At 44.6% G+C, this 22223-nt stretch overlaps 4 protein-coding genes and 1 long non-coding RNA gene across 12 annotated transcripts; 3 read left to right on the top strand and 2 right to left on the bottom strand.

Annotated features, from left to right (window-relative positions):
- Positions 1-31: 31 nt before the first annotated feature.
- On the top strand, positions 32-6773 carry mynn (myoneurin). Of its 6 annotated transcripts, none has more exons than XM_037080063.1 (10): positions 32-114; positions 699-753; positions 867-889; positions 1888-2158; positions 2272-3197; positions 3319-3478; positions 3651-3829; positions 3982-4074; positions 4225-4350; positions 4698-6773. In XM_037080063.1, exons 4-10 carry the CDS (start codon positions 1893-1895, stop codon positions 5114-5116), a joined length of 2169 nt encoding a protein of 722 aa, XP_036935958.1. In that variant the 5' UTR covers positions 32-114; positions 699-753; positions 867-889; positions 1888-1892; the 3' UTR covers positions 5117-6773. The 6 variants fall into 6 exon arrangements, with proteins under 6 accessions (XP_036935958.1, XP_036935957.1, XP_036935961.1 ...); XM_037080062.1 differs by having other exon boundaries at positions 33-114; positions 1885-2158; XM_037080066.1 differs by lacking the exon at positions 32-114 and adding an exon at positions 126-261.
- A 592-nt stretch (positions 6774-7365) lies between these two features.
- On the top strand, positions 7366-10651 carry lrrc34 (leucine rich repeat containing 34). 3 transcript variants are annotated; one of them, XM_037080107.1, is made up of 10 exons: positions 7366-7519; positions 7902-8014; positions 8090-8154; positions 8278-8364; positions 8904-9032; positions 9137-9232; positions 9346-9500; positions 9636-9791; positions 9981-10107; positions 10217-10651. In XM_037080107.1, exons 1-10 carry the CDS (start codon positions 7413-7415, stop codon positions 10379-10381), a joined length of 1200 nt encoding a protein of 399 aa, XP_036936002.1. In that variant the 5' UTR covers positions 7366-7412; the 3' UTR covers positions 10382-10651. The 3 variants fall into 3 exon arrangements, with proteins under 3 accessions (XP_036936002.1, XP_036936001.1, XP_036936003.1); XM_037080106.1 differs by having other exon boundaries at positions 8087-8154; XM_037080108.1 differs by lacking the exon at positions 7366-7519 and having other exon boundaries at positions 7946-8014; positions 8090-8162.
- Positions 10652-11145: 494 nt separating this feature from the next.
- On the bottom strand, positions 11146-15650 carry lrrc31 (leucine rich repeat containing 31). The gene is made up of 10 exons (XM_037080085.1): positions 15401-15650; positions 14431-14622; positions 13902-14045; positions 13621-13788; positions 13379-13543; positions 13057-13239; positions 12802-12969; positions 12570-12734; positions 12248-12403; positions 11146-12037 (listed from the first exon to the last, which is right to left on the bottom strand). The coding sequence occupies exons 1-10, from the start codon at positions 15411-15413 to the stop codon at positions 11658-11660; spliced, it is 1734 nt and encodes a 577-aa protein (XP_036935980.1). The 5' UTR covers positions 15414-15650; the 3' UTR covers positions 11146-11657.
- Positions 13563-14556, top strand: LOC119009111. The gene is made up of 3 exons (XR_005071629.1): positions 13563-13817; positions 14309-14341; positions 14416-14556. It is a non-coding gene; the product is annotated as an uncharacterized LOC119009111 (long non-coding RNA).
- Positions 15651-16860: 1210 nt separating the features above from the next.
- Positions 16861-21640, bottom strand: eif2s3 (eukaryotic translation initiation factor 2, subunit 3 gamma). Its single transcript, XM_037080092.1, has 12 exons — positions 21362-21640; positions 20358-20421; positions 20130-20257; positions 19851-19972; positions 19662-19756; positions 19398-19556; positions 19120-19254; positions 18846-18940; positions 18266-18410; positions 17989-18158; positions 17664-17836; positions 16861-17313 (listed from the first exon to the last, which is right to left on the bottom strand). The coding sequence occupies exons 1-12, from the start codon at positions 21428-21430 to the stop codon at positions 17250-17252; spliced, it is 1419 nt and encodes a 472-aa protein (XP_036935987.1). The 5' UTR covers positions 21431-21640; the 3' UTR covers positions 16861-17249.
- Between the last annotated feature and the right edge of the window lie 583 nt (positions 21641-22223).

The following is a 22223-nucleotide window of genomic DNA, read 5'->3' as shown; positions in this document are numbered from 1 at the left end:
ATGGCGGCGGCGGTGTTCATCTTGACTGAGACGAATCTCTTCGCTGGTCCCGCGACGTCTCGCGAGAATTCCTGACGTCACGAGGTAATGGCTGGAGATCGCGGATATTCGAAGGTACTTTTCTGCTTTTATTTACTTTGTGCTGGATTAAAGTGGTGCATTTACGCTAACTATTTATTATAACCGACGACGCGTTTGCTCGATCCGTCTTTGAAATCAGCGTTTCCAACAGTTTTGTACCAACTTACGGCGACACCGCCGGTACAAACCGTCAAACCTTCGAAATAAGAGCACAATGTTTTCCGCGCTCTTTACCACTACAAAAACAGCTAGCTTTAGCTTCGCACTGTGTCCGCTCTGGTTACACACCGGAGTGTTATAATCGCTTCTGAGGTGGTTTGTACTGTACACACAGTATTCATAAATGTATATGTAACAACAAACGAGCGCCAGGAGTCATTTAAAGCTATCTACGACACCGCTGTTAGCATTAGCATGTCTGTAAGGCCTGCTCAGGAAGCAGGCGGGAGCTTTTATTTTCCAAAACTGCTTCTGCCTTTCACCTGTCAAGGCTGCTGATTCAGATGAATAAATCTAATCACAAGTGTTTCTGCAGATTATTAATGGTTACTCAGACCGTCAGTATTCTCCATGGATTGTGTCAATAGTCTCATTCATGACTCTCTGATCTCCAACAGGGAAATCTACAATCCTGAGAGTTAAAGAGGAGGTGAAGCAGACACACTACTGAGAGTAAGTTCATACTTTCATGTTTACAAGTCCAGCAGAGTAACTCTTCTGTGCTTTGAGTCTATTTTCTTGCTAAATTTTGAATTTAATTTAAATATTTTGTTTGTATTTTGTAGCTCCTGCTTTGGATTTTCACAAGGTGAGTGATATAAACACACAGTCAAGCTTTATTTCAATTACAGACTGGTTAGAGGTGTTTAAATTCAGCCAAATGTGTCAGTTTAAGTTAACATGAGAAGTCTTGGGGATATTAAACTAATAAAAAATAGTTATATCGGTACGTTTGACATTTTAGGACATTTATCAGATGCTTTTGTCCAAAGCGACTTACAATAATTCATACATTCACACACTGATGGTGGTGGCTGCCATGCAAGGTGCCGACCTGCACATCAGAAGCAGTTTGGGGTTCAGCATCTTGCCCAAGGACACTTCAACATGCAGACCAGGGGAACTAAACCAGTGACCTCCCGATAAAAAGACGCTGGCTCTACCCCTGAGCCACAGCCACCCAGATGTGGGTGTGCATGGATATGCCATACAAGTCAAATGATTGTGTCACATTATTTTAATGGACCTCAAAACAAAAAATCAGATATGCCACAGAATAAACAACAAGTATCTCTTAAATATCTCTATATTCCCAGTAATTTTGAGAAGTGTTTCTGTTTTATCATAGTCAGAGCTGATATATCGTCTTCCTCTGAACCTCAGAGCTCCATTGTTGTCTGAAAAATATGAAAAACACATCAGTGAGCCAGACTCCTGCACCAGTTATGAAATAATCTACTGCTGAAATTACTCCACAAACAGGCAGCAGTACCTAATGTTTGATTAATGTTTGATCAATACACTGACAAACTTCTTGAAGAAATTATTGAGCCTTTTTCAACCTTCAGTTTGGTGAATGTCAAACAGACTTAATGCATTCAAAAGAAATATCACAGAAATAATAATAGAAAGGGTCAACAGCGCTACATCATGTCTGAGCTTCATGAGGCTGAATCTGTTCTTGGATTGAAAATGTTCTCAGTTGATTGTAGCGTCTCACAGCGCCTCCAAGAGGACATCTTATAAACAGAGTAAAGAACAGCAGTGGTGTTGATGATGACTGTCTCCTCCCTTGATGACCAGCAGTGGAGATGGCTCATGTCACCAATCACGGGAGGCTGCTCCTGCAGCGCTTACATCAGCAGCGGGAGATGGACTTCTTGTGTGATATCACCATAATGGTGAGAGACGTGGAGTTCAGAGCCCACCGCAACATCCTGGCTGCGTTCAGCAAGTACTTCTCCTCCCAGGCTGAGAAGGGTCAGGATGTCACAACGCTGGACCCTGATAAGGTCAGCCGGTACGCTCTGGAGAAGCTCCTGGAGTTTATCTACACCGGACAGATGAACCTCAGCAGGTAAAACAGGAAGAATAAAGGTTGTGATGTTTTATTTTAGAAGAGAAATGAGCTCAAACCTAATTGTTTTTAAGAACCCTGATGAATGAAGTGTTTTTTTTTCGTGCTTTCAGTACCAGACAAGCAGCTGTGCGTCGAGCGGCTGTGTTCCTGGGAATCACTGAGGCAACAAAGTACCTGGAAGAAGCCATGACCCCCTGGTCCGAGCTGGGCGAAACGTCCCAGTCTGAGGCCGATAAAGAAGGCGGCCTCTCTCCTCCCAGTCCAGGTTCTCCTGGCAGCCCCAGCTCACCTATCCCCCTGTCCATTGTGTCTGTAACAGGTGACTGGCACAAGGAGGGGAAGGGTGGTGAAGAGCAGGGCGACGAGGCCAAAGGTGTGGATATGGAAGAGGGAGCCAGAAGTGATGATGAGTACACCCCCATTACACTGAAGAGTGTTGGAAGAGGACAGGGGAGGAAGAGAGGCAGGAAGCCCAAGAGTTTCAGTGGCGAGCGGGCGGAGCCAAGCAGCTCGGCTGACGCCACCCCCAAAACCAGGGGGAGGGGGAGAGGCAGAGGGAGAGGCAGGGGGAGAGGGAGAGGCGGTGTGACGAGTGTCGACGTGCTCATGGAAGATTCTGACACCAGCCTGAAAGACTTCGGGGACACGTCTGCAGACTGGAGTCCCTCACAGGACGACGAAACTCCAGTCAAGAAACCCCGACTGAGCAGCGGAGAGGGCCGGAGAGGACGAGGCCGGGGGAGGGGGAGAGGCCGGGGGCGAGGCAGGGTGAGAGCCGTGGAGCCAGCGGAGGACAGCGACTTAGAAGGGGCAGACGATGACGAGGGTGACGGTGAGGTTGGGGAATTATCGGATGTCTCGGGAATGGACGAGCTGACGCTGTCGTGCACCGAGTGCAACAAACTGTTTAAAGATGCGAGCAGCCTGCACAGACACGAGAAGATCCACAAAGGGCTGAAGCCGTTCGTCTGCATCTTCTGCTCTAAAAGCTTCAGACAGGCCACCCAGCTGAAGACTCACCTGCGCATACACACAGGTGAGGCAACTTTTAATCCGTCAGTTAGTTCTTTTCAGTCATTAACAAAAAAATAGTGGCCCTTCAAACATACAGTTTAGAAGAAAGGAAAAGGAAAAACACTCTCTCCTGTCTGCTGCAGGCGAGAAGCCGTTCACCTGCACCGACTGCGACAAGTGTTTTGCTCAGAAGTGTCAGCTGGTCGCTCACCGCAGGATGCACCACGGAGAGGAGAAGCCTTACACCTGTGAGCGCTGCGGCTTCAAGTTCGCTACCTCGTCCAACTATAAGATCCACATCAGGTCAGAGAGATCACGTGACTCCTTTATAAAAATGTGTTTACTTATGTGCTTACTTATACTTTCAGAATGTGTGTTTGTCCTTTTACTCTCATGTTGTATCATTGTGTACAGAACAGTGTTTATTGTATAGACACATCACTGACTTGTTTCTGTGCGTACGTATGTATTACAGACTACACAGCGGGGAGAAACCGTACGTCTGTGACATCTGCGGTCAGGCTTTTGCTCAGTCCAGCACGCTGACCTATCACAAGCGACGACACACCGGAGAGAAACCGTACCAGTGCGATCTGTGCGGCATGTCGTTCTCTGTCTCCTCTTCTCTCATCGCTCACGCACGAAAACACACAGGTAAAACACGTTTATTAAGATGGCGAGAATTTAGCTGTTCTTTGTTTTTTTTCTTTCCTTTAAAACTGTGTGGACAGGCAAAACCTGTTGACTCTGTTCTGTTCTCTGATTCTAACACTGTTTACGTGTGTTTTAATGTGTTTGTGTTCCAGGTGAGACGCCGTACAAATGCTCGCAGCCGCAGTGTAACTCAAGTTTCGTGACGTCTTCCGAACTGAAGAAACACATGAGACGACTTCACCCAGGTGAGTTTCTCTCAGCACACCTCAGACTTCTGACTTTGAGAAGAGGAGTTTGGTTGATTTGGTGTTAATCCATGTTCTGTTTTTGTGAACGGCTTGTTACTTTGTCAGTACAATAGTATTAGAGGTGTAATTCTGTATGTTTGTGTGTAGATGGTAACAGTGGTGTGCAGTGTCTGCTGTGTGGAAACCGGTTCGCCAGTGTGAAGAACATGATCAAACACCAGGAGAAGGCTCACGCTGACGAAGTACGGCAACACAAGGAGAGAGCCAGAGCAGGTGAGCAGCGTGTCTCTTCTTCTTCTTCTTTTCTAGTATTATCTTATATTTTGAAGAGGAAGCAAACAAATACAGAGAAACAAGAACAAACAAACATAAAACAAGTAGTAGTTGAAGCATTTTTTTTTATCACATCACAGAATGCATTAAGACCCTCCCTCTCCATCAGCTCTACAGTTTTGTAGCCCAAACCACAGGTTAATGCAACCATGTTGTTTTTGTTTTAATGGTTTAGTTATATTGATTACTTTTTCTTTATGGGTCAGTGCACAAACCACTGGCTCAGACAGGAGTTGGCAGTACATTTCCCTGATTGATAACTTCCTTGTGTTTGTGTTTGTGAGCAGTCGTCCTCCTGGCGTCCAGTCATCCTGTGGCTTTTGTCCAGAGCAAACTCTCGCAGGAAAACAAAGGAATGGCTTCCATCCCCGAAGGAGAGCCACCCAACCCTGAACCCGCCACCCCCAACCCCAAAGCCACAGCACCATCTGCAGCCGCCACCACTGACGCTGACCCTGATGCTGTTACTGATGCTGCCAACACCCAAACCATCATCCAGGACTTCAAGGGGGAGCCCACTCACCCCACCATCAGCACCCCCGACCAGGTGACCTTCGAGCCCGACCAGGAGCAGACCATCAACTCAGACACCCTCCACGCTCTGGTGGAGCAGCTACGGCCGCCACCCTCCCCCGCCCAGAGCCTGGAGCAGATCGTCATCATCAGGACGGTGGACAACGCCGAAGCTAACCCTCCTCAGCAGTGAGGCCCGAGCCATGACGCCATCACTGGTGGAAGATTTTCACTTTTTAACAGTCAGTCAGCTCTCGGATTCAGGCTTCTGTCGCCAGAAAATAGGCTTAAATGGATCTGTAGTAAAGATCTGTAAAGATAATTCTGTTAGGTTACAATCTGACTTAATTTAATAGTTTTGTCCACTGGTTATATGAGGAATAACAACATTGTACTAAGCAAGTTAATAGCTGAGTTCAGGGAACCAAGTCACATGATCAGACATGCAAACTTATTTTGAGGAGAAAATTGAAGGTGTAAAGTAAAATTATCAGCAAAATTGGGTTTATAACAACAATGTGATTATTATTTAAAGGGATATTTGTATTACAGCAACTTACAATGTTGTTGTTTCTGGTAGAATCAGTCATAGAATTTTGCATTGATGCCTATTGAAGTCTATGGGAGATGTGTTCAATGACCAGACTAATGACTGACTGACCAATGTAAGATTTGACAGTGTAATGTCCGTTCTGTCTTTTATTGGGTCCTTGTTTCCTGTTTTCTCAGTCACGGCTGCCTGTGGGCAACACAAACAACACATTTAAACAGACAACAGGATGTAAGCGCAAGTGTGAGTTTATGAAACCAGAAATATCAGAGCCTGAACATGTTAACCACTTTTCTACTGCAGTAATTGTAACTGTAGCTCCTTCAGCACAGTTCAGGGCCCCCTAAGTGTTAAAAGTTGTGGAGCTATCAGGTGGAGTTTGCTGTGATCACTTCCACTAAGAGAGATTTAAATTGTCAGTTAATATCCTGAGTTTCGGTGTCAGCATCAGGGGTAGAAAGAAGGTGTCTGATCAGTGCATTCCTAAACTTCAGAAGAGGCAAAAGTCCCTGAGTTGAAGTTCAGAGGGAGGCTGTTTAAATCTTCTGGTGTTAAACTGTGGAAATGTTCCACAAAGTCTGAATATGTGTCTCCATTCAGAGCCGTTTGACCTACGAACATCAGCTAAAAACATCACTGACACCAGACAGAAACCTACTCTCTGCTCTGTTTCCATCCACATCATAACCGCCAACTTAACTTCCACAAAAGAATAACTATTTTTACAGACATGTGAAGAAAAGTTTATCCGATCAAAACATCTACAGTGAAACAGCTGGTCCACGTCTTGCTTTGATAGTTAATGTAGTGAGTAGGAGCCTCGTTAACGTCATGAAATATGATTTTATTTAACACAAATGTTTCACCCTTGAGTGTTTGACATGTGATGGTGGCTTCATTGACGTAAACATAGCCCTGTTAATGCAACCCAAGGTTTTTGAATTAGTGTAATATAGTTCAATTGTTTTTTAAAACAGCTGTTTTAGGTCTTAGCAGAAGTGTTTGTGCTTCAGACTTGCATTATATACAGTATGTATCTCAACCTGAAAGAAGCTGTTTTTTATTTTGTGTGTGAGAATATGTATCACACTTTTTTTCTTTCTTTTCTTTTTGATTTTGGATAAAACATCTTGGATTTTCTTGTACAGAAATGTGAATTCCATATACAAGTTCCCCACTGTGTAAAAACTGTACAACAGGAAAATGAAATTAAAGACAAAAAGGGACAATCAGATTGTTTGTCTCAGTGACTGCTGCAGATCTGTGTCGACAAAATAAAGTATTATTGCTTATAATTGCATACGATTTTCACATTTTGTCCAAAGCTGTGTCAGTTGTCTTTCAGTGCCTGCTACTGATGGTGGTTTAAATGTAATCAAGCATGTTTATTTACAGCAGCAGCAACTACAAGAAGATGTCTGAGGAGTCCCTACATGTAGAGACTCAAATAATCTGAGACAAATGTATTTGTAAATGCATTTTCAGCTGGTTGCGGTTTTTTTTTTTTGGTTTTTTTTTTAGATTATATTTATGGCAAATATATTAAACACTGAAAATAAAAGGTAACATGATAACAAAAAGCTACTGTACATTTGAATCTAATAAGCTTTAAAAGTAAATATGTGTTAATGATATATATATATGAATAAAGAATAATAAAATTAAGTATATATTTATGAGCGGTTTACATTAGTATATTTTGCGTTTTGAGAGCAGTTATTTGACTCTTCATGTGAGAGAGAGAGATTCCTGAAATAAATGTATGTCTGAATAAATAAGTTATCCATTATATACATTAGTATTTCATTATAGTCAGAAGAGGTGCTTTTGTTCTGGAAATTTAAAATCACTTCCTGTGTTTTCTTCTTCTTCTGTCCTTCGCGCGACCTGTGCTGTGCCTTGTTGCCATAGCAACTGAAACTCTACCGCCGGAATAACGATGGCTAGCGAAAACATCTCGGAGTTTTACGCTGCTGTCTGCGCAGAACATGGGATTAAATTAAATCCTCACATTGTAGACGTGTTGGAGAAGACGGCAGTAACGGAGTAAGTGGCTTAAAAAGAAACTCGAACCACCAAAAGTTAGAATTTCAGCCAATAACGAACTTTAAGATTAAGCTAGCTGTCAGAGATAATGTTGCCTTCAGGTACTACTGACTCATGTTGAGATGTTTTTAGAAGATGGCGGTTGGGCTGATAGCATTATTTCATTAGCTAAATGAGTCAGTCAGTATTAAAAGTAAAATGATGAATATTTCTAAACTGGGATGGTGACCCTCGATTTGTGTTATTTCCATCCCAAATCTGCAGTGATAGGTGTGTACACCTCTGACTTCAGATTGTATCCGGTGCACCTGAAGGCAGCATGGCTGTTCATCATGAAATCATTTCACTTTTTCTGTTTGTTTTGTTGTTGTGTGTTTCGCAGAAATGTCACTTTAAAACTGGCAGGAAACAACCGACTGAGACGCGTACAGCGACTTGATGACAAAGACGTCCTCGCTCTCTCAAAATGTCTGAGAAACAACACACGTGTGACAGGTGAGCAGTCAGGTTTAGGTGAGCAACGTAACTTGGACGCTCTTCAGAATTTCAAACTGTTTTTTATGTCAGCAGGTCTTGATGTCAGGTACAACAACATAACAGATGACGGGGCTGGACATCTGGCTGACCTCTTACAGGTGAGCAGGTAACGGCATCAGATTTAGTTAAATAAAAAATTGTTCCGTTGTTCTTCTTTGTCGTATTTCATCACCTCTGTTCCAGTTGTGGTTTTTGTTTATCGGTCTGTTTTCACTGAGCAGGAGGACAGCTCAGCTTTGCTCTCTCTGAACCTGATGTTCAACAACATCCAGACAAATGGAGCTGACGTTCTCGCCAAGAGTCTGCAGGTTCATATCTCTTCCCCTCCTCTCTCATACACACACACACACACACACACACACACACACACACACACACACACACACACACACACACACACACACACACAAAGGAAAGGAAAAGGAAATCCTTTCAGCTTGCTATGAAGTTCTTTTCAACAAACTCCCAGAAAAGAACAAAACCAGCAATGTCTTACTCTTTCCCTCAGTACTGACTTCCTGTCTGTGGCTCTCAGTCTCGAGCCTATTGGTTCCTGCTGAAGATGTAAATCTGTAAAAAGATAGTGCATTAGGTTACGGACTATTTTCAACAGCGGATTAATCCAAATTTGGTGCTCTAGTGAGTATTTGTGGTGCAGGATTGTGTACATTAGATTGAGTCAAAATAACTGACTGTATAAAAAGATGGATGAAATGACGGCTCCTCAAAAGTGAAGCTAGAATATCTTAATTGCCTCCTGGTGGCTGGCTGCAGTACACGTCATCCTCTGTGTCTGTGTTGTCTCAGTTTTAAAGATTGTAGTAATGATCTATCTCTCTCCCTTCAGTATAACAGCACCTTGCTCTCTCTCGGACTGTCAGGGAATAAGATTGAGAACAGAGGAGCCATGCACCTGGCCAGCATGCTGCAGGTGAACAACACCCTGAAGGAGCTGCAGCTGGCTGACTGCGACCTGGTAAACACACACAGAGACTCCTGTGATTTTATGCTCATATTTTTGGGGTCAGCTTCAAACCTCAGACAGAAGCCTGCCTCTCTGTCCTGCCTCTGTCTCTGCAGGCCACTCAGAGTGTGATAGCGTTCGCCATCATGTTGAAGAGCAACAGCAGTCTTCACTCTGTAGACATCAGCCGGCCGCTGCTCTTCAGCCACCAGGTCCAAACACACAGAGCATCACAGTGGTGTTTTAGATAAACATGAATCAGGTAGAACATCTGTCCTGGACGGGTGTTTGACTCTGACCTGGAGGTCTCTCTGTCTGTCTGCAGGAGGAGTGGGCGGTGCACTTCTCTGAGATGCTGGTGCTGAACAGCAGCCTGGTGGAGCTCCACCTGGGGAAGATGGGGATGACCGACACCGGGATGGAGAGGCTGACTGAAGGCCTGCTGCTCAACCACAGCCTGCGCTACCTGGACCTGCGCTGGTAGGAACAGAACATCTGCTACCTCACATAAAATCTGACAGCTGGTGTTTCTCTGTGAAATCCCTCCGATCCTCTGGATAGACGGACTGTGTTTCAGAATCCACCTCTCCCTGTCTACTGTCCCTCCTCCTGCAGTAACCGTGTGACTCGTGACGGCTTGAGTCTTCTCGCCAAGGTGCTGAAGCACAACCCGACCCTGGAGGTCATTGATCTGTCGTCCAATCGGATTGAAGATGAAGGTGCTGTGTACCTGAGCGAGGCTGTGGCCTGGCCAGGCTGCGTCCTGAGAGAGTGAGTCCTGCACATTCATACAACCATCAAATCTGCAACTTTGGCTCAGACCTCCTTAAATGAGGCACTGACTATTTTAGACCCCCATAACTTGAGTCTGGCTCCTTCTCAGATTTGTCTCATTTGAAGGACTTTTAAGGGTCAGAACAGAATCATCATAAGACTGTCTGTCTGTCTGTCTGTCTTCAGGCTGTCTGTCAGCAGTAACAACATCAGGACGGAGGGTCTGCTGTCTCTGGCTCAGGCCATGAAAGTTAACAAAACTCTGAGCCACATCTACATCTGGGGAAACCACCTGGAAGAGCCCGTCTGTCAGGTAACACACGAACACAGAGGTTTTCAGCATATTCTTGCTGAACTGTAACAGATACACTGTCTACGTCGTATATTATGGGTATGAGTTTAACTCTTCGGCTCCCCGTCAGGCCTTCGGAGAGCTGATGACCAGCGGCCGTCTGCCTCCAGAGCAGACAGACGTCAGCGCCTACGAGGTGGACGGTCAGGTGTTTCTCGCTGAGCTCACCCACAGTTTGAGGAGACACTATTACAGTACAGACAGCGACGGTACAGACACATCCAACCATCGCTAACACTGCAGCAGACCACGCTGCCAGCCACGACTCCACCTCTCCTCCACACATGCAGAGTCAGCAGCTTGTTCCCATGCAGCCCTGCTAGACTCTCATCAACCTCCTTCATCCTCCATCCACCAGCATCCCCAGACTGACACTCACAAACCAATTACAACATGTACACACGTCAAAAGAAGAAAATAAAACACTTCAAATGAGCTAAGAAGTCATGACACTGATGAAATACATTCTGTGAGATTTTTTTTTATTAAAGGTGCATCCAAAACATACATTCTGTCTTATTTACAGTATGTTTAGTGCATCATGTAATCCATCTGAGTTCATCACCCTTCAGACTAGAGGTTTCCCAGCTTTCATGAAATTGTACAAGTTAAATTTTTCTTTTACATTTTTTAAATTTAATCTTGATCTTAAAAATTAGCACCTGACATGAGAATTTCCACTTTCCAACAGTTCTGGAGTCTTTCATCATATCACACACGTGTAAGGCAAAACATCAGTTTGAGTATTTTATGATTATTATTATTAAGTTTATAACTTTCCCAAAACCCTAAGTGGCAAGAGAGAGAAAAAAGTTATTCATTTTCAAATTCTGAACTCAATGTTGTTCTTTTAATTTCCCTCATCTTTTTTATCCTGTGACAGAGGTGGGAGGAAAAACTGTTTAATTTAATGATTCTTTTTTCCTTTTTTTTTGGTTGCTGAAACGTGGAAGCACGGAGAGACAAGTGAGAAAAAATATTCTGGTGATTCATTTTTTTTTTCCATCAGTGACACAAGTTTAAGTTTTGTGAGTATAAATTTTCTATTTCAACTTTTTTAAAGATGAAAAAAAAAGTAAATGTATTTTTCTTCTTACTTGACTCTCAGGGCTCCGTATGCCATAGATGAAGTGGCAACATTTCTTTTTACAAAGGAGAGAAAACAATTTAAACTCAGACTTTGAAAATGTATAACCTTATTTTTTTTTCTATTTTGCATTTTTTTCTATTTTTGCATTTGAAATTCCCCTCAAGGCTTCCGTAGTTAGTAGTAAGAATCGTGTTTTATAAAACTGTCTGGGCAGCAGGATATAAATGAGGCCATTAGTATTATGTTGGTTCAACTCTGTTAAATGTATTTTAATCACAAGATTGTTAAATATCCAAAATACTTTGTCTAATTTACCAAATGTAAACTACACGTGACAGTTACAAAGTGCATTAATGTGTCCGTTTAGTGTTTTTAATTAAGTGTCCTTCATTAGTGACATGTGACATCAGATGAGCAGCATCTACTCCTCAGGGCGACTCTCCTCTGGGCTCTCCTGATTGGTTGCCACTGCTGTGTCCCTATTGGGTGGATCCCACTCCAGCATCACGCTCCTCTTCCTCAGGCCGTGGCTCAGCTGCTGTCTGTCCTGAGAGCCGATCGTCCAGCGCTGCAGCGCCAGGCGAGTCAGCGCAGGAAGTCGAGGCAGAGCGCAGAGCAGCGTCGGCAGCCAGACTGAGCAGGAAGCAGAGGTCAAAGGTCGCAAGCTGAGATCTAAGTCCTCCAGCGAGCCCAGGCCTCCTGCTGCCAACAGGGAGGACCAGCCTTCGTCACCTACGGAGCCATTGTAGGACAAGTCCAGCACCCTCAGAGAGGACAGACATCCACGTCTGCACACAGCAGCTGCATCGGACAAAGATGGAGGCCCGATCAGTGATTATTGATTAGCAATAATACAGCAGTGTTTTTTTTGTTTGTTTTTTACAGCAGATTTTACTTAGTCATGTCTGTCTCTGTGAAACTGACCCATGGAATCTAGCATCGCTGATTTTACTATTTATAACATACGTATATTTTTGTGTAAGCGGGTGTGTGTGTGTATGTGCGTGTTACCCAGGTGACGCAGGTCGTCTGTGGTGAGGTCACAGCTGCTGAGGCGGAGCTCCAGGATGACTGACGGCTGCAGAGCGTCCAGGAGCAACGCCAAACGACCCCCAACCACTTTACACCAGGAAACATCCACGCTGCGCAGGTACGGCACGGCCAGGGCTGACACACACACACACACACACACACATTAAAAAGGTAATGATACATATGTGTAAATGCATGTATATACTGTCCACTGATTATTAGTTATTTTTTGTCTGATTGTTGGTAAAATAAAGTAGTATCAGCAGCAGTACTGCAGTAGCACCAGCAGTGCTGTACGTACCCAGAGCAGTGAAGGACTCTGCGTTCAGGCTGCAGCTGTTGAGCGGCAGACGCCTCATCTGTGTCAGAGGGAGGGCGGAGACCAGTGAGTGGACCACGCCCCCTGCCTCCTTATTGGACGACACGTCAAGCTCCGTCAGCGCCGTCAGAGAGGGAAGCACCTGGACTGGAGACAACGAGTCACATGACCTGATCGTCACAGCTGACTGTCATTCACATCAGTTCACACTCACTCAGGGCCTCCAGGTCGGCGTGCGTTAGACAGCAGAGGTGAAGGTCGAGGCTCTCTAGGTGTGTGAGGTGAGCCAGGTGGAGAGAGAGCCGCTCCAGTCCTCCAGACAGACTTTTGTTACAGGACAGGTCCAACTCTCGCACTGAGGGGAGGCAGTGGAGCGAACCACCTGCAGGACAGGGAGGGGGGGCAACAGATGGAATAAAACCAAGTCTGTCATGTCACATTTACCCACAGAAAACTGAAGATTTCCTACTGAGAGCTTCGAGGCTGTCTGCCGTCAGACCACAGGCCTGTAGCCGTAGCGTGGTGAGGGAGGCAGCATGACAGAGCGAGGAGGTCAGCGCTCTGAAGCCGCCGCCGTCCACTTCCTGTGTGAGCTGAGGATTACAGGAGACGTCCAACACACAGAGTCTGTGGAGCGCAGACACCATTCCTCCTGAAAGGGAGCGATGCATGAGTATAATAATCACGTATGTTCTATGGGTGCTATCCACTGGCATTATGGGAAATGTAGGAAACAAGTAAACAGAAGATAAAGAAGGTTTACTCATGAAAGTGTACGTCAGACTCAGTACCCAGTACAGTAGCATCAGCCGCAGTGAGCTGGCAGGACACCAGGTGGAGCTCCCTCAGTGATGGGGGAGGTTTACCCAGCAGGCCTTGCAGGGCGCCACCCCCGACGCCACTGTTCCACGATAAATCGAGGCTCTCCAAGAAAGGCAGGCAGCCGAGAGCTTCACCTGCACAAACACACCCCATCGGTCAGCAGCTCGGGATCAGAGCAGAATCTGATTCAATGCTTTTAATAATGACCCACCCAGTGCCGTGATGTCATCAGCGTTCAGCCTACAGCCGCAGAGCTTCAGCGCTCTGATCCCGCCCACATGTCGGAGGTGAGAGGTCAGCGCTTCCAGACATCCGCCAATCAGCTCGTTCCAGGAGACGTCCAGCTCCTCCAGCTGAGGGAGAAACTGGAGCAACGTGGCTGACAGGAAGAAGACGAGGAAGAAGAAGGTAAGCCCAAACTGGAAGATCCAGATAGATCCAAGGAAGGAGATGTTTTTGGGTGAACTGCTCCTTTAAAGTTAAAACCACTACCTAGCTCCAGCAGGTCTGTAGCGGTGAGATCGCAGTGAGCCAGGCGGAGGCTCCTGCTGTCGGCTTTCTTCCCGAGTCTCTGAAGGAAAACTCGCACTCGCCCCCAGCCGACGTCCCGCTCGCCGTCTGTCGTGTCAGCAGCAACTGAAACACAAACACACGTCACACACATCCGCCCGATTCCTTCACCTTTCACCTCTGTTGTCATCTTAACTCAGACGTCTTCCTCTCCTCTTAAGTTGTTCTGTGCACGTCTTCGTAAACACTGCAGCTGTTAAAGTATAGATTCATGTTTATAGTCTTAAAACTACACCAGCATGCTAAAAGAAAGATCTCTACATACTCACTCTTTATTATGTGTTTCACCTGTTGAAGACTATTTGTATTATTATTTTTATTTATTCTAGGATGCCCATCAACATCCGGCGAAGGGACTGCAGGTGAAAACTAACTCAGGTGCATTTACATTTGTTTGTAATATCAAAATAAAGAATTAAAATGTTCCATAAATCAGCCTATCAGGAACCACCTGAGCTCTGTCCTCTCTCCTCCCGGCCCTCCGTCTCTCCGTCCTCGGGGATCCCCGTCCGGTCCGAGCTCCAGGACAGGAGGCGTCCCAGCGGCTTCCTGTCTGAGGCCGTGCGCTTCCTGCGGATCTGGCTCATGATGACGTCAAGAGGAGAGCGCCTCTGACTGCCGCCGTCCCGCCCCCGCTGACCCTCTGACCAATGAGAGGCAGGAAACAGTTTAGAATGGACTGACAACACGATCAACCAAAACACTCCTTTAGACGTCCTTTAAATCAAGATGAGGTGACAAGAAATGCTCCAAGTTAAGGGTTTTTTTTTCTTTAAGGTATTCATTCGTGTTGTGGTTGTTGAATTGTCCAACAAATGACTTGGACTGACGTGAGGATGTGAAGTTTATCATGAATGAAGAAGAAAAGAAGAGAGATCCTACATTCGGTTGAAAGTTTATGTGTTTAAACAATTAAACAATTGATTCAAAAGGTGTTAAGGAGATTTTCCATGAAAATATGGTTTAAAGCTGCTACAGTTACATGATTTGTATGTGACATTAGTGTGTAACTATGAAAACTTTTTAATCAATTTCCTCCTTTTTAATAATTGCAATTTGAGCTTTTTTTCTTATATTAATTTACAATATATCTGTTTGTAGTTACCACATGTGTGGAGGGATTCAGATCCGTTACTCTAGTAAAGTTACTGTAACAGTAATCTGATACAAGTCCGAGTAAAAGAAGCTCCTCTGTAGTCATTAGTCGATTAATGCGTTGGTCGATTGATTATCGCTGCAGTTATATTTCAGGCAAAAATGCCAAATGTAACATTTGATAATTTAACGTTTGTACAAAAGTGATTTAACCTCAACATCACAACGTGATTCCAGTAAAAGTTGACAGAGGATGAAGTCGTTATCAGAGTAAATCTCTGCAGGAACATTTTCATTCTGCATTCAGTCCACAACAGTCTAATTACCTGCAGACTCCATGTTGGAAGAGTTGAGCTCCAAAAACAAGAGAAAATCAGATTCAATTTAAAAAAAAGAAAAAAAAAAAAGACGAGTGTGTTTCTACACGGTGATGCGTTCACGGTCCGTGTGTCTGCAGAACATGAAGACATAAAACAAAAACAGATCACATGACCGGATCACCTGCACGAGCAGCCAGCAGTCACTGAACCTGCCAGCAGCTGCAATTATCTGAGCTTAGTCTTTACTTTGACTCTTCTTCTTCTTCTTCTTCTTCTTCTTCTTCTTCTTCTTCTTCTACGTGACGTCCTGTCTCGTGCCCGTCAGGTGGATCATCCCGGAAGTGCTAGGTGAATGTCCACACCTGTGCCTGAGCGCTCAAATATTTTGCCTCTGATTGAATTATTAACGCATTAATGTGTTTCTCACTGTAATGTTGCAGCTGGTCGCGGTGGATGATTACAGTGAATTAATAAGTGTCTTATTGTCTGTTTATTTGCCGGTTTGTCAGCACGATGTCACAAAATCTACTTAAGTAATTTCCGCTCAACTTGATTGGAGGATGAGTCCCAGCAGGCACGTGACGTCCCACGTGCCCTCCTGTCAGGTGTGTTTTATTGTGTTCTATAGCTTTTCTATCTATTCTCTTATAATCAGTCATTAATCATAGAAAGTCAGTTATCAAACTAGTTGTCAGTTCATTATAGGATCCAGACCCTGATCAGGGGACAGATCCAGGAGTTACTTCTCACCATCTTTAACATTGGAAGATAAACTATAAAGAACTAAATATTGGACCAGATCAAATTCAAAGTAAGAACTTGAACCGATCGAATAATTAATTTTTAACCCTCAGAACTTCTGGGGCTCTGCACGTCTAATATAAAACCGATCTGAGCTGGAACTAAAAAAAGTTATATTTTTACAACAACAAACTAATTATAAAAACTGTTTTTGTTAATTGACGAACCGTCACAGCTTTCATGTCTCACATCAGATAAAACTCCAATCAAATACAAGTTTATAGAATTTAATTTGTCGATATAATTCCAGTAAAATTAAGAAAATGGTGACCGATAAATTAACTAATGGAGCGTTAAAGCCTCATAATCTGGGGCAGCTGAGGCTCAGGAGGTGAAGTGGGCAGTGCAGAACTTCCCCCAGCTGCACGTCGAACTATCCTTGGGCCAAATTTCCAAACAGAGTGAATGTGTAAAGTGTTGTAAAACTCCGAGCAGTCAGCAGACAAGTCCATTTATAATGTAACCTCCAGGAAAAAGACCGATGGTTGTGAGTTTGCGACACATGTTGGGGCGATGAGACTCTCACCATCACGATCCGTCTCCTGGAGGTTACATTCTGTTGCTTTAAAAGTTTTGTACTTGTCTGCACTTTATTCCATTTCCAGCTGCAACAACATGTCATCACATCAATAAAAGGCGACAAACAGACGTCAGAAACAAGCACATTTCTTTCAAAAGTATTTTATTAGATCTGACTGAACTCTGCAGACAGTACAGGATCACTTCTGTACTGAATGACCCTCCGGTCTCCCTCTCTGAAGGATTGTTATGACGGTGTAAAGAGCCTCCTCTCCTCCTCTGCTCTCCTATCAGGACAAACCTGTGATGAGGTCAGAGAGAAAACTGGACCCCGTCTGAGCTGCTGAGAGAGGAGAGCAGAGGGAGGAGGCGTCTCTGCACCACTGACATGTCCTGTTCTGTTCACCTCCTCCGTCCTCGCCGGAAAATAAACAAAACAAAATCAACAAAAATAAAAGCCGAGAAGAGCGTGATGCGGGCTGTGATGTCCAGCTGTCGGGAGCGTTGCTACGGTGACATCCCTCTTCTCCCCTCCTCAGTCGTCGTCCACTGTGGGTGTGATGGTCACGCCCCTCCTGATCTGTCCCCATCCAATCAGACTGATGGGGAAAAGAAGGAGAGGAGGGAATTAGACGACAGACACTGGTAGCTCTGTTGCTAAAGGACCAGCCTACTGCAGCGAACTGGAGCTGCTGTACGGCAGTTGACTCGTAGAGCCGTCCTATGTATTGCCAGTCAGCCTCATCAAAACCACCTCTGAACTGTTCATCATGCTGCCTCTATCTTCCCGGATCTACTCACAGCTGCCCATTCAGCGCTACAGGCAACTGTGAAATCATCATCATCATCATCCCGCCCAAGTTGCATTTTTTCTTTTTTTTTTTTAAACACAGGAAACATGCAACTACGCCCAAGCAAAGGAAAAAAAAAAAAAAAATGGGATTCTTACCGCCAATGTTTCTCAACACGTCGACTCAGAGCGATCTTCTCTCCGACCTCTGTACACACCGGGTTGGTGAGGACGATCTTGGCGAGATCAGCCTTGACGGCGCTGACGCGGCCGCCTGTCGACAGCGAGCCGATGTTCACCATCAGCACCTCGTTCTTAGACAGCTTCTGGACCTGCAGACACACACAAAGATAACACCATTGTTAAAAATATTCTGTTAGAGGAAGATTACATTTCTGCATCTTCACACCAGGTACCGCTCACACACCGTTCTCTTTTACTTCCCTAAGAGTTCAAACTACATTTCCCATAATGCATGTCTCACCTTGGCAGCCTTCTTGTCTCCCTCTGTGCGGACTCCCAGCAGCCTTCTGAGAAGGAAGTAGGAGATCTCCAGCTCGGTGAAGATCTCTGGCAGCGCTCCGACGGCGCCCAGCACCTGACCGACCATACGATCCGCCCTGCACAGTGTCGGGTCGATCTTGGTGCCCACACCTGCACAGAACCAGCGTTTACTTACAGTTAAAATATTCTTTAAATGTTTTGTATGTTTTCCACCGGAGCCAACGACAGCAGGTTAAAGCATGTGAGCATGAACGTACCGATAAGGCCTCCAGGTGCTGCGTACTGCAGGTCGTTGTGTTCAGCGAACAAGGACACGATCTTGGAGAAGATGGGTTTGCACATCAGTTTTCCTTCCTGGTCTTTGGACACGATACCAGGCCGCACCTCGATCTCCTGACCCACCTGAAGTTACAGAAAGGAGGAGGACGGTTCAGACGAGAGCACAATTCATAGAGGCTGTGTTTAAGTTTAATAAACTGCCAGGCCTCTTTTATTCTAGACATGTTATAGCTGTTTTCCGCAGTTTGGTGTTTCTCAAAATATCAGAAATGTCTTATTTTAAACTAAATTATACAGTCAGAGAGGACACATGCATCTTTAACATAGATTCTTTACTTTTATTCTATCTGGTCGCTGGTCAGACAAATAAACTACTGCATTTACTGTCAGCTTAAAGAAGGTAAATGAGTCCAAAACAAGCCAAAAAATTAACGCTGTGTAAAATAAATGTGACGTGTGTTAACGATCTTCTGATTTTAACTTTCACACAGAAGCCAAGTACAAATTCCTTGCCAGAGGAACTCTTTGGTCCCTGGAAGTAAAAAGACCAAACCTCACCTTGAGCACTCCCTTCAGGATACTTCCTCCTGCAACGCCTCCCTTCAGGTCGTCGACCTCACAGCCGGGCTTGTTTACATCAAAAGATCTGATGACTGAAACATAGGAGACAGTCACAGGTTTTAATCAGCTGGCAGAGCATCTTATTAAAACAAAGCTTCACAGCAGAAAATCAAAAAGACAAAGACGAGAGTGTAGTGAGGAAAACAAAAAGCTGAGAACACACAACAGGTTAGTGAGAACAAAGGAGCACTGTGAACGTGTGTGCTCTTACCGATGAGTCTGGGCTCGGACGTGAAGTCTCTGACAGGCACTGGGATCTTTTTGACGATGTACTCACAAACCACCTCGATGTTGTACTTCAGCTGTGCTGAGATAGGAATGATGGGAGCGCCCTCGGCCACTGTGCCTGCAGGAGGAACATGACATCAGTCAGAGTCAGAGGAAGAATAAAGTGACCTGAAGAGTCACGAGTTTGAAATGGACAGAATGTTGCTGTATTTCAGGAAACAATGAGTGTTTGGTGTTGATTGCAGGTTCATAACGACTCACCCTGTACGAAGGCGAGGATCTGCTCGTACTGCTCTTTGGCCTGGCTCTCCTTCACCAGGTCGATCTTGTTCTGCAGGATGAGGATGTGCTTCAGCTTCATGATCTCTATGGCTGCCAGATGCTCAGACGTCTGGGGCTGAGGACACGACTCGTTACCCGCTGGCAGGAAGACACGAGAACAAGGTCAGATGAAAACACCAGCGGTAAATAACACACAGCTTGAGTCAAAGTTTGTCTGTTGGACTGAGGGAATCAGAGGCCTACCAATAAGCAGGAGGGCTGCATCCATGACAGCAGCTCCGTTCAACATGGTGGCCATCAAGATGTCGTGACCGGGACAGTCAACAAATGACACGTGTCTGGAGAAACAAAGAAAAGTTCCAATGATGAATGGAAAGGGGATTTTTAAACTTAATGCATTCATCTGTGCTTTTCTTTTCCCTGCAGTCGTACCTGACCAGCTTGAAGTTGCCCTTGGTGCCGGGGATGTCTGTAGGAAACTCATCAGGAGTGCTGCTGCCACACGACCTGTAGCACTCCGGCCTGGGACAGCTGGGGTCATCCAGCTTATAGACCTACAATATTTAGTGGAGGCAGAAACAGGGAAATTAATTGTTTTTAATTCCTTCCATCATATGACTTTTGATTGAAAACCAAGTAAGGACATTTGACCCTAAATTAAAAAAAAAAAAAACGAGGCAGGGTTCAGGTAGATGAGCCAGTGTCCCTTACCTTAGCGTTAGCATATCCTAACTTGATGGTGATGTTCCTCTCCAGCTCATTCTTGAACCTGACAGTGTGGACACCAGAAATGGCCTTCACTACTGTGGACTTTCCATGGGCCACATGACCGATGGTGCCTACAGGAGAGAAACACAGCGGTCAGAACAGACAGTGTTCATTTATCAACTCCAACCATCAAGGAAGGATGCTGTAAGACCAAATGATCACTTCTCATACCAATATTGATGGTGGCCTGTCTGCTGATGATCTCTTGAGAGAGAGGCGTCAGCGTAGACACATCCTGCCATGAGAGCAACACACATTAGAGCCATCACACACTGAAAAACAACAGCGAGGGTGACGGAGCAGAGCAGGGCCGCCTCCCTCTGTTTAATCCAGGAGGTGAATAGACACAAAGGAAGCCGCCATGAATGCAGACATGCAAACACTTCCCCATAATGACTCTGCAAACGTGTGAGGTGAACACAGAGGCATGAAAAACCACCGCTGCTATTGTCTGTTAGTGGATCATCTTTATTTCAGCTAACTGACTGATTCTTTCAATGTAACTCATTAAAATCAGAGATCAACTTTGTATTTTATAAAATATCTCAACTGAATTTGGTAAACTGATAAAAACGAGCATGTTGTCTCTTTTCCATGTCTACTGTTATGGACCCAGCTGCCAGCTGACTAAAAATGAAAACAAAAGGTTACTTGTGCTATATGTCCTGTCAGCACCATTAACACCATCCAGTAATCACACATTTCATGAAAAGTCCGTCTCAATTATTGTTTTAAGATGGATGAAAGATGACAATAAGTGGCATCGTTTTGAGCTACATCCCTGCTTCCAGCTCCATTCAGAACTCCATTGACATTTTCATACATTTTAACTCAACTTAGCAACAGATGCTAACGTTACAATCAAACATGGCTAAACAGACATCACTGGCGTAAAACAAACATGGCGGCGCTGTGAATACACATTGTGTATACACGGAAATGTGTAAATGATAAAACAAACATAGTTTATAGTTTATCTTTGTTAGGAGTGCAGCGGGTGTCTTAGCTCTCCGCCCCGCCTGGCCTGCCGTCATGTGCCGGGTGGTGGCGGCGCACCACCGGCGACCGTTAACGATAATTGTCATCTTTTATGAAACCGTTTCGGCAACACGACGGACCGACAGCCGCCAACATAAAAATACAAAGCTGTTAAAATCTGTTTAACTGACACTTACCAGAGAACTAAGGTCTTGTCGAGCCAGATGAGGCTGACCAAGCGTTGTACCAGTCTCGTCACCCGCCATCTTGAATGAAAAGGAAATGAAGAAGGCGGCTCCGGCGAATGCCTGATCAAACCGACAGAAACAGCCGTTTCTCTTTTCCAAGAATTATTTTCAATGACGTTAACGTGTCAGGGTGTTAACAGAAAGTTGTGTATGTTTATAATAATAATAATGCTATATATTTATTTTCGCTGACAACAGACAAAGACGTGGTTTGTAACACGCGTGATTCATCCAAGTCGAGGCACCGGGGTCCTTTCACAGCGGCTGATGCAATTTATTTTTTACTTATAAACTCTTATTTATCTAAAGACCAAACACTTCTGCTCTTTATACACCGTTAACAACATTTATCACAGAACAACGCACAAGTTTTGAGGATTATTTTCTGCAACAAAAAGTAACGAAATATATTTTCATCCGTGTGTCAGGTCCGTCGTTGTTTAGTGACGTCATCAATAGGCCTTTTTCCTCGTGTGGAGTTATGGGGGTTGTAGTGTGTAGGACACCCTCAAGAATAATCCTGGAATTGTTGGCAAGGTTTGCTGCAGTGTCGGTTTTGAAATGCAAGTTGATTTAATTCAAATATAAATATGCACTTTTTGAACTGAAATATTTTAATAAAATCTCAAAACCAGATACTATACTATACAGATACTATACAGATACAGATACTATAATAACTGATTCCAGATCATTCAACGCCTGTCTTTCTGCTGATTTTGTGCTTTAGTGCTGTTAATACTCAGACCAATTTGAAATTTACAAAAAGTTTACAAAACTGACTGTCAGACATTATCCGAATGAATAGAAT

Source organism: Acanthopagrus latus, chromosome 19 (genome assembly GCF_904848185.1).
Source record: "Acanthopagrus latus isolate v.2019 chromosome 19, fAcaLat1.1, whole genome shotgun sequence".
Classification (NCBI taxonomy): domain Eukaryota; kingdom Metazoa; phylum Chordata; class Actinopteri; order Spariformes; family Sparidae; genus Acanthopagrus; species Acanthopagrus latus.
The sequence above is the reverse complement of the archived record's forward strand: the minus strand, read 5'-3'. Positions and strand labels throughout refer to the sequence as shown.